This window comes from Hydra vulgaris, chromosome 06, assembly GCF_038396675.1.
Source record: "Hydra vulgaris chromosome 06, alternate assembly HydraT2T_AEP".
NCBI classification, from domain to species: domain Eukaryota; kingdom Metazoa; phylum Cnidaria; class Hydrozoa; order Anthoathecata; family Hydridae; genus Hydra; species Hydra vulgaris.
Window position 1 is genome coordinate 44,840,001 of NC_088925.1, and position 12,695 is coordinate 44,852,695.

General features: G+C 27.1%; 1 protein-coding gene across 1 annotated transcript in view; it reads right to left on the minus strand.

Moving 5' to 3' along the window:
- LOC100212302 (DNA ligase 4) overlaps positions 1–12,695 on the minus strand; it is a 76,813-nt gene that overhangs the window by 34,218 nt on the left and 29,900 nt on the right. The window contains exon 10 of the mRNA XM_065800256.1: positions 11,861–11,980. Coding sequence (XP_065656328.1) covers positions 11,861–11,980 — 120 coding nt within the window. The remainder of the gene's footprint in view (positions 1–11,860; positions 11,981–12,695) is intronic.

The window sequence follows — 12,695 nt, forward strand, 5'->3', positions numbered from 1 at the left end:
CTCGTTAAGGATTAGTATTGTTTAGGCTCGGCTCGTTTTACATGTTGCTCGAGTTCAACTGGTTTAAAACTCGAAATAATTATTGTAACCTGTTAGTTTAAAGCTCGTTTAGTAAAAAAAATTATTCGTTAAAGGCTCGTCTGTAAATAATGCAAGTCCAAATCAACAAACAACATAAACAATCCTACAGTCTATTAAACATGCAAACAAACAACATAATGAAATAAGATCCCACAAATCTAATAGTTCAAAATAAAAGTTAAAACTAATAGTTCAATGTTCAAACTTAATGTTCAAAGTTCAAACATAATGTAAACTCTCACAAACATAATAATTCCTATTAAACACTGCACTCTAATAGTTCAAATTACATTTTCACAAATATAAGTCTTGCTCTCATTGCATTGGATAAATAAATATATATGTATATATATATATATTCAAGCTTTATTCGAGCCTATATGAACAAGCCTATGATGTTTGTTCAAGCTTGGCTCGTTTACCATTCGAGCCGAACATGAACAAGCTCTTGTCGAGCCGATCACCGAGCCGTTCACGAACACGAGCCAGGATTTACAGCCTGGCTCGTGTTCGTGTTTCGTGAATATTACTAGGTATTACTTATCTTTTTTATGAGTAAATTATACCATATATGCATTATATATATACAACCATTGTAACAACAATAGAGTCTTCATGTGGCATATATTTTGTTTTTATGTCAAAAATATTTATATTATTGATACAAAATAATAATCCTTAAAATATTTATGTATTTTTCACATATTTTGTTTGATAAACACTGAAACTATTTTTTAGAATAAATATAACTAATATAATGAGTCCCCCTAGAAGAAATGCTCCAGATGAGGCTAATAATATTATTTTTGGTTTAAATGAAAAATTTCAAGTGATTACTCAGCTGACAAAAACCTTACAGATGATGAAGAAAACATTATTACAGCTGATGATGAATCAGACGCTATTACCTCTGATGAAAGTGATAAAGAAGTTGTTTATGGTTCAGGAAAATCACATGATTTTCCTGAACCGTAGATCAAAACATGATTTCAAAGAATGGTTAGGAAATTTGGAGTAAACTAGCAGTTATAGATGCGGCTCAGCCACATACACACAATATTATTTGATAACCAACTGGCCCAACAAGGTTTGCAGCCAAAGTATGGATACTGTCTTTAAACTCTTTATAACACAAGAAATGATAAGAATTATTGTCAAGTGCACTAATGCTGAAGCTTGTAGAATAGTGTATATTATACTTTTGCATGTTTTAATTTTCATTCAGTATGTCACTTTTCCTATGTATTCATAAACCCTGAGTTGAATGGTATAATTTATTTTGAAGAAAAAACAAGTCTACCTACCACGAAAACGTTTTTAATTTTCAAAAATACTGTGTTTTTTACTAAATGATGACTGTTTATGTTATAAATGTACATAATGGTTATTTAAAATATTTTTTAACCCTATGCCTAATTTTTATAATATGTTTTGAGTTTTCAACAGTATTATTTGGTGTATAAGTATCAGTTAATATTCAAATATACTTTGAAAATATTATAATTACTATTTTAGACTTTATTTCAAATTAATTGCTATAATTGCTGTATTTATATCTTCCAGATTCATAATATATTAAAAAAAGAAAAATGGCATTATCAGTTAGCAAGAAAAGCAGAAAATCGATTAACACCAAACTAAGTGAGTATCTTGGAGGTCCTAAAAAGTTTCGCCAAACTGAATTTCTAACACTACATGATTGTTTGCAGCAATGTCTAGATCTGCAGCGAAACAGAATACTAGTCTATGAAAAAAATCCGCGTAACTTATCAATGCAAGAAATTTTTTCTAATGTTGCTAATGAAGTTGCAGAACTGTGCTTATTTCCGACACCGAATTTAAAGAACCCAAAGTTTGTGGAACTAAAGCAATAGCACTAAGAATTAACAGAAGTTGTTCTGTATTCTCTGAGAAAGTTCGCCACAAATCTCAAAAGGCAAACAAAAAAAACCGGGAACCTAAACTTAATAAATTTTTAAATATTGCTTTTTGCAAATGCAGAATCGTTTGGGGCTTCATTATCACTGCAATGATAATGATGCCCCTTGCAACGAATCTTGTGATGACAGTGCTCATTGCTTTTGCAAATGTGACTTAAATTAAAGAATTCCTAAAAAAGAACTTATTTGGATAAAAACCCAGCGCGAAAAACAAGGCAGTGTTTCATGTATGCAAGAATTTGGTCTGGATTTTAAAGAGACTGCCAAACATAGGTTAAAACGCTTACATAAGTCAACTGATCAAGCAAGACTTACGCGACAACGTGGAGAAGCTTCGAAATATAAGATAGAATCATTAGCCTCTATTTATCCAACCGATGTTAGATTTTATGATGAAAGTACGGGTGTTACAATAGAAATTAATAACAATTCCAATGATGTGATAGCCAATGATAGCGATAAAGTCAGTGATAGCGAAGAGGACTCGACAATTGAAAATCAAGAGAGTTATGTTAAACGAAACTTCCTTGATATTAGTAATGCTGCTGTTACTTCTATCAGATTTGGTGTATCATTGACTGCTACTGCTGCTATCATTAATGGTCTACTGAAAGATATTATGAAGGCAGGGAAACTTGTTGAAGATAAAAAAAATCTCATATGTGATAGTATGAAAGTTTTTCGTGCAAAAGAGTGTGCTATGAAGTATTCCAGAGTAGAGGAAAATTTCGACTGTGAAAAAAATATAATTACTGGAATTTTTGTTGATGGTAGAAAAGATAAAACTTTAGTTCTTATCCATGATAAAACCACAGGCACCTTCAGAAAACAAATTATCAAAGAAAATCATATAACTGTGACAGAAAAGCCTAGAGGTCGCTACCTTACTCATTATACACCAAAAGTCAGAAATATCTAAACCAGCCAAGCAATGTGCTTTTGGATTATTCGACTGGTTAATGGAAAGAGGTAAAGATCTTAATCTCCAACTAATTGGCAGTGACACTACAAATGAAATGTCTGGATGGAAAGATGGAATGCTTCATTTTGTGGAAGAACTTCTCAATCGAAAACTTTTTAGATCTTTTTGCTGGCTTCACATTAATGAGCTTCTATTCCGTCATATTATGGAAAAACTTGATGGACCAACTTCTTCAGATAAAGGATGGATTGGAGCAGTAGGTAAACTGTTTTCCAAAGTTGAAAATCGTAAAAGAATTACTAAATTTACGCAAATTCCGCTTCTGGAGCCTCTTGTTAGTATAAGTGAAGATTTCTTAAAGCAAATGACCACTGACAGTTTAGTAACATGGAAGTATTTAAATACAATATTGAAAGGAAAGCTCGATCCTGAAGTAGCAGCTCTTAAATGTGGTAGATTGTCTCACAGTCGATGGCTTACTTGTGGCATGAGATGCCTGCTTCTCTATATGAGTAAACATGATCTTGAACCTGAAAAATACAGAGATCTTAAGACTGCTTGCAACTTGGGTGACTCAGGTTTATTTTCCAATGTTCTTTGAGATTAAAGTTAAGCATGACATTGCTTAATTTGGTTCTTGTCATCTTTTAAAGCTGTTTCAACTTTGGCAGAAGCAAGATGATAGGATTAAAGAAGCATCTAAACTTTATCTCAGAAGTGAATCTTGGTGGGCTCATCCTGAGAATATACTTGTCTCACTTCTCTGTTCTGATAACTCAAAACAAATGTTATTTGCCGTCGACATAATATTGACAGTTAGGGCGGGAAGTTAACTTGGCTTTACTGATGTTAGACCATTTAAAATTCCGCAAACAATAAACCTTGATGCTTGTGACATCAAAGAACTTATCGATTGGGAAAAAGAGGTCATCACTGAACCAATTTTCACTGCAAATATGTCGTTAGTCCAACTCAATGCATTGATAGTTTCTCCCCTGCAGCTACCTCTTTACTCATTACATGCCCAAAGTTGCGAGAGAGCAGTCAAATTAGTCACAGAAGCAGCTCAGTCAGTCTGGTTGGGATAAAAGAGATGGTTTTATAAGAACTCAACTGCGAAATCTTGAACTAATGCCTTTGTTTAAATCAAAAAAAGACTTTTTATTTATACTTTGTTGTGCATAACATTAAATGTTAAATAAATACTTGGTTTTAATGTTGATCTTATAAGAATTTTGGGGAGCTAAAACAAAAATTAAGGCAGCCAGATTTATAATTTGAATGAGTATTTTGAGTAAGTGTAAAGAGAGGGGGCTTTTGCCACTAAGCCCCTTGCTCCTACTCTACCTACTCTACCAGTGTGTATAAATATATATATACTAATTGTAATAAATCTTGATCTTATAATCATAATAAAACTATCAAATATTGATAGAAGGGAGGGGGCGGAACCCCTAGCCATGCATTCTGGCTCAAGAAACCTGAAAGCTAAATGATAATTTTGTGTTTTATTACAAATGGTTTATTTTTTACCTAATATTATTTTAATTTTTATCATTAATTGACTAAAAACATTTAAAAATTAAGCTTTGGTTATTAAAGACTATTTAAAAAAAAAAAACTAATCTTAAAACCAGTTTCCCGGTAGCTAGACATCAATATTTTGCAAAAATATTATTATATTTGAATTCCCGGACCCAAATACATAGGAATCCAAGCGTGCTAGTCAAAATTCTGAAAATTTAATTTTTGTCTCAAGTATGATATACCCTATTGTAGAATAAGACTAGAAGGGTTGACACAACAGTAAATGAGCTTTATGAGTTTATTGGAGTTCTTCTCCTAGCTGGAGTGTTCTATTCTAAAAATATTAAGAAATATAATGGAAATGTTTATTACTAAATGTAAGACAAGTACAATCCAAAAGCATATCTTACTGTTGATGAGCAACTAGTTACGTTTAAACGTTGCCCATTTAAGATGTTTATACCTACTAAGCCAGGAAAGTATGGAATGAAAATATGGATATTAAGTGATACTGAAACCTCTTACTGCATAAACTTGCAACCATATATTGGTAGAGTATATGATTTGGACAAGGTACACAAGTGGTTCTTGCTCTAACTTAACACTTAAATGGAAGTGGTTGACACATAACAGCTGATAATTTTTTTATAAACATTCATCTTGCATGTACATTGCTAGGACATAAAATGACATACACTGACACCATTTAAAAAAAGGAAAAATGCCAAAAAGGTTATTGCCAGCCAATAGATCCATTCGGAACGCCATTTCGTCAGATTTTCTTTTTGTTTTTCGAAGTTTGGGAGTTCAAGTAAAATTGAGAAACTTTGTCAGAACTTCGACAGTTTTGGAAAAAAATCATTTTTTTACTGCTAAAATAATTAAGTTCTTCTTTTTTTCTACGTTGCTTTTACAATAATTCGAAGTTGTTGTTTTGAAAATAAAAGTGTTCTCTTTTATTTAAAAAACAAACAAAAATAACAAATAAAAATATGAAGTTAATTTATCTTAAAGGTAAGTGTAACTAAACATTAGTTATTTCAAAGTTATTAAATTTAAATGAATTAAGACCAAATATCTGAGGATTAACAGGTGACGAATGGTGTAGCAACAGAGGTAGAAGATACTATAATTTAAACATTCAGCACAACTTTATGTACTGCTTAAAAAAAGTAAAATTGCCATCTCCATGTTCTGCTGAAGCATTTGCACATTTTCTATAATAAAAAAGTTGAAAGAATTTGGATTAGATAGCGAAGATACTGCAATTAAAACTATGGATGGCTGTAGGTGAATGCTGAAATTGAGTATCATAATTATGTTTCCGCATCAGATCTTCCAGAATTATTTAATTCATTTTTCTTTGATATACACTAAAAAAAATTGTTACAAAATTGTGGGTTGCAAAGAAACTGAATCGGATATTGAAGCAGACACAGAAACTGATCGAGAGAATGAAGGAAAATTGGTTATTAATTATTCGGAGGAAAAAATTGAATATAAAGAAATATCGAAAAAAGTCTGAAGAAACTTTGAATACTAATTAGGTTCTTGAAATATTCATTTTTTCGATGTAAAGTTCTAAAAGAAACATTCACAAAATTTACTGATCTTTGCATAACAAAGGACTGCTGCTCGTTAACTGCACTAGATAGAACAGTGTTTTTGAGAGGATAAAAAGATTTTTAGATGTGTTTTTTTTTACAGCTTAGAAGGTATGAAAAAAAACACTTGAGGAAATAAATTGTCTAAACATTTTAAATTACATTGACTTGGATTTGTTGAAATCACTGTCTGATTTATTGGAAGTCATTGCTGTTGCTGCAGTTCGCTTGGAAAAACAAAATACAACAATTTTGGAGAGTGACATTGCTATGGAAACATTAGTTAACAAATTGAAGATTGTAAAAACTGACATCAGTTCTAAATTTGCAACAGTTAATCTCCAGATACGAAAATTGTAAAAGCATTACGTTGATATCTAATTTTTTTCTTCAAATATTTGATTAAATAGTTTCTGCAAAACTATTTGATGCAAAAATATTTGATTAAATAGTTTCTGCAAAAATATTTGCAACAAAAGAAAGTAGTCACCGAGCAAAATTAGATAATCTCGCTAAAGGCAAACAAGAAAAACCATCACAACCAACATCCTTTTTTGCTGAAATTCAAGAAGCTCTGAATCAATAGCTAAAATCAACAGAAAAACCAAAAGCTGAATAAAAAAAATCAAAACATTCACCAATTGGTTAAAAGTAACTGGTGTGAAATCTGAAGCAATTTTGAACTGCGATAAAAAAAAATTTAAGTACTAAGAAATAATAATAATAAATGAATTATAAATATATAGTATTCAAAAAATAAATACAAGAACAATGTTTAGTTATCAACTTGATAGTTTAATTTTTTATTTTAAAACAAAGCATTATCAAAACTCCAATTTTTTCTCAACTCTGATGGAGTTTTTTCTCTATTTCTTTCGACTTCTTGATTTTAAATACTTTGTTTCCAGCCTTATATCAACTAGTTTACTCTAGCATATTTGGTTTTCAACATGACTCTACTATAGTTTCTTATGTACCTGAGAAAAACAAAGCATTAACATTATTATCAACCTTCCATCACAGTAATGACATTTTTATGGACCATATTGAAAAACTAGGTATTATTCTAGATTACAACAAATTTTGGATATTGCAGCATACAATGCTTTGATTTTATTTTTGTCAATTCACCCATATTATAAAAATGGGGCATCTCATAGAAGAAAAGAACTTTTAAAAGAATTACCAAATTACCATATTAAAAATTTGATACAAATGACAATCTTCCACAAATTGTTGCAAATAATAATCTTGGCCAAGTAATGGCACAAAATAATCTATTAAATCAAGATCAACCAATTCAAGAGCAGCACATAAAAAGATGCTATATGTGTCCTCGCGTTCACAACAGAAAAACCAATCCGCAATGTGCATTATGTAGTCATTCTGTTTGCAAGGATATTAGGAAAATTGTTTGCAATAGTTGTCTTATTTAAAAGATATATTTTGTTTTTATTTGAATAAATGGTACAAAATACCGCTTTTATTTAAAAAACAGCGGGAGCAAATGATATTTTTGTCGACGCATTTTAATTTAAAAAGTTCAACAATATTTTGTTTAAAAACCTATATTTTTAGTTGGGGTAGTTTAATACCCCAGCTGTCCTTAACATAACTTTTTTTCCAGTCCTTTAAGGGTTAATGGTCATCGCACTCAATGGCTTGGCTCTAACACCACTAATCCTGCTGGCACTAAAGCTTATAACTTCAGCATTTCTCAATCTCTCAGGTAATCAACTTTGTGACTCATTTTCCAGACAACCCTGATCACTTAACTTCGCTCCTTGATTTGTGTCTTGCCTGACCCAAGCTTGTATTCAGTTTCTTCTTGTTCTCATTTAAGTTGTCGACCATGCAATGATCTCTAAATCTATCACCTCATACTTCTACCTTGAATTCACCCTAACATCTACTCCTACTACCTACTACACTAAAGCTGACTGGGACTCTTTTCATAATTTTCTATGTGATTGTCCTTGAGCTGATATATTTCTCTCTCTGCTAATAAATATGTCTGCTACTTAACCTCCTGGATCAAGGCAGGAATGGAAGCTTTTATTTCTCTTGCCGTTTCCAAATCAAGCCTCATTCTACTCTATAATGTTTAGCTTCTTGTGCAGCTGCTGTTTCTAATCATAATCTTTTTCTTCATCTTTTAAAAGAACAACTCTCTTAAGAGCTACCACCTATTTATTATTGCAAGAAATCAATGTAAAAAGTTGCTTTCTGATGCTAAGCTCCATTATTCCTAGTTTACCAAAACTTGCATCTTAACAGCATCATTAACATAGGCAAGTCTACCATTTGATTTAGAGGAATATTTTTAGAGGAAATAGAGGAAGTATTTTTTTAACAGGAAAGAAGAGAAAAAGAGATAAACGAAGAAAAGAAGAATAAAAATTGTTTAAAAGATGATTTAATATTTTTTTCTTATCATTAATACTTAAATATATCCTTTAATTTTATTTTCATTATCTACCATCCTTCTGATTATTAAACGTTGTGTTATCTCATTAATTTATTATATCTTATTCATGTCAGCTCATTCACTCCTTCATTCGCTCATTCACTTCTTCTTTTTTAAACATTAATATGCTTCTTTCAATTTTTTTGTTTTGTTTTTTTGTTTTCTATCTATATTATTACTTTTAGTAGTTTATTTGTATATAAACACAACTTTAGACAAATGTTGAGAAAAAAAAAAAATTAGTTTATTATTAAGATTAAAATTATTAGTTAAAAAATATTATAAAAAAATGTTTTTTTTTAAATTAAATCTAATTGTTAAATATTTAAAAAGATAAAATAAATTAAAAATAAAAATTCAATAATATATAATATATTTAATAAAAACATTTCTACAACGCTTTAGTTAATTGCAGTAACTCATTATACTGTGCTAGTTTAAAAAATTGTTCATACATATTAGTTGTTTTGTTATTAGTTTTTGGATCAATACTTTTGTACTGTGTGCCCAGATTAGAGGTTTAATAATCTCTAATAATCTGTTGAATTTCTTTTTTTTTTATTTTTTATTTGTAAGTTTTTATTTTTTTGTGTTCTTTTAATTTCTTATTTTTTATTTGTATACAAAATGTACATAAATTGACAGTAAAGTGTACATTGACTGAGGGATTTAACATGAATCTGTATATATAATAACTTTTCAGGCAGAAATTCGTCATCAAAAGAAAACATTAAAAGTAGCGAAACATGAATGTAAATCTATGTTGAATCAGCAAAGAGAAATCCAGCAAATACATCTACACAAGTTACACGGAATAAGTTGTGTTCGTCTACACAAGTTATATGGAATAAGTTAGGAGGGCATGACAAAAATAACCTATCTTTAAAGTTTATTTTATTGTATGTATATTTAGTCATTTAAATGACTAAATATATATATATATATTTTTAATGGAAAGTAATATAATTCTCTTTTTTTTAATAGAAAGATGTTTGTGAAAATGGAAATTATAAAAAACTATTGATAGTTCTGTTAATGTCTGTTAAGTTAATGTATTTACTATTTTTTATTTAAAACAAGGCCTGATATATTATTTTCTTATTTTGATAAATACTAAACAAAGTTAAAAAAAAATTCTTTCTTTATTATTTGTTTGAATATTTTAAATCAAAGCACCGACACAACTTATGAAATACCCTGTATACATTTAAAAGCATACTTAATATTCTGGTGCCATACTAAAATAGGGCTAGGGGCTTCAATACACACATTGAATGATATAGGGAGAACAGGAAAGGGTTTTTCTTGATTTTTTTTTAAAGGAAAAAAACAATATAAGAATTTATTTTTTTGCAAAAAAACAAAAAAAAAACCAAAAAAAAAAACCTTCCAAGAACAAAAAATGTATACATTTATAAAACAAAAAATGTACATATTTATAATAAAAAAGCACATTTTTTTCATTAATTTTTTATATATATTATTGTCCTCCATTTGGTCGTGTTCAAGTCATTCTGTGCTTGCCCATATGCCCGCAAAAAACTTTGACAAGCGCATAAAATTTTTTACGTGCTTGCCAAAAAAATAAAAGGGTTATTTTTATATTGCAACCAATCTTTTTTGTTCATCAAATATGAAAAATCATGAAAATATAAAACGTCATATAAAACATTTCTTTTGTCTTTTTTTAATTATTTTGTTTAATATTTATATAAAACGTTTTTCTTTTTTTTTTTATTACCATTTTAATTTTAATTATTTTATCTAGAATTAAAATAAAATGCTTGTTATATCCCTGTATTTACAAAAATTATTTTGTTCAATATTTATATAAAAGGTTTGTTTTTTTATTAATTTTTATTCTCATTATTAATTCAACTTTTTATTTAATATAATTTTTAATAATTTTAGATAATTTTTTTTTTTATTTAATATATTTATTTAATAGTTAATATTTTTTAATTTAAATAAAATGTTCATTTTACCAGTTTTTTTTTTAATAATTTTTTTAAAAATATTCAAATAAAAATTTTTTATTAATTTTTAATTTACTTATTTTATATATAATTTTAATAAAATGGTTGTTTTACCATACATTTTAAAATTATTTCATTTAGTAGTTATTAAAAGCATTCTTTTCACTGTTTTTTTTTTAATTCAAATTTGTAAATAAATATGAATTTTTTAAATAGCGCACGCTAGCCTAAATATAATTATCCAGCCAGCGCTTTTTTGTGTGCTGGTAATTTTAAATGGAAAAGACTTATATATGTATGTATGTGTATATATAATATCTACATATACATATATATATACATTTACATATATACATGTATATATATATATATATATATATATATATATATATATATATATATATATATATATATATCCTATGTATATATATATATCCTATGTGTATATATATATATATATCCTATGTGTGTATATATATATATATATATATATATATATTTATATATATATATATATATATATATATATATATGTATATATATATATATATATATATATATATATATATATATATATATATATATATATATATATATATATATATATACACACATAGGATATAAAGTCCTTCTTATCTAGAAAGTACCTAGATAAAAGAAATATCAAGATTATATATTTAAAAAAAATAGAAATATAGAAGACCGGAAAAAGTTAAAAATTTATAAAATGTTAAAAAAAAATAGGATAAATGGCTTGCCCAAACCAAAACCCTCAGTCGATGTAGCGACACTCCTTACATTTCAATGTATGTCAGCGAATGTATATACATTTCTGGGGGTAATCACTAAATAAATCAGTCAATAAAACGAAAGACAAACTAAACAAAAAAAGTTAAATATTAAAAAAATTAATATATATAAATATATATATATATATATATATATATATATATATATATATATATATATATATACATATATATTTATATATAAATATATATATATATATAAATATATATATATATATATAAATGTATATATATATATATATATATATATAAATATATATATATATATATATATATATATATATATATAAATATATATATATATATATATATATATATATATATATATATATATACATATATATATATATATATATATATATATAAATTAATATATATATATATATATACATATATATATATATATATATATATATATATATATATATATATATATATATATATATATATATATATATATATATATATATAAAATATTATATTTTTTAAATATACAGACATTTTTTTCAAAACAAAGTATTTTATTGCACATGCCTTACAACCACTTGTAAATTCAATCATACTTGGCAATCTTTTAGAATCGAACTTTTGCCAATACTTGTCAAGTTTGCTACACAAAGAGCTTAACTCTTTATCAGTGTAACCAGAGCCAACCTAAGTCATTAAAGACATATTTTTAAACAAGCTATACTGTTATTAAGTATTATTTATAATGGATTAAGTATTAACTATAAATATACTTTAAATACTATTTAATCAATTTAATAATATCTAGAGTATATTTATAATTAATTTCAAAATCTTATTTTAATTTATTTTTATGTGAATATCATTTAAATATATTATAAATACATAGATACTGTAATCAGTGTGGATTAACAGGCGAATAAGCCAAGACCTGGGGGCTCTACAAAAAAAGAGACCCCAGAATGGAATTGCAATAAAATTAGACTTTAATTCTAAGAAAAATTCATATATTTTGATTAAAAACATTTTACTACTTTATATTTTTCTAAATCTTTATTTTAAATAAAATTTTCTAAAATTTTATTTAAACATTTTTTTAGTTAAACAAGGTTGACAAATCATTCTTTTTTAAATTAACATTGACATTTAAATATTTAAAAACAAACATCTAAATTAAGAAATATATTTTGTTCTTAAGATATTTTATTGCATGACTGACAAAATTCTTGTCATGTTCAGGTCATTCTCTTAACATAGTAGGAAAGGCTGCTGTAGGTTGTTGGAACTAATTTCTTTTTGTATTGTTCAAGAATTGTACAATTTTTCTTTACTTTTACAAAGCTATGGAGTTTTGGAACAATTCTTGAGTATTCATTAAAATTACTATTGAATGCTAACACGG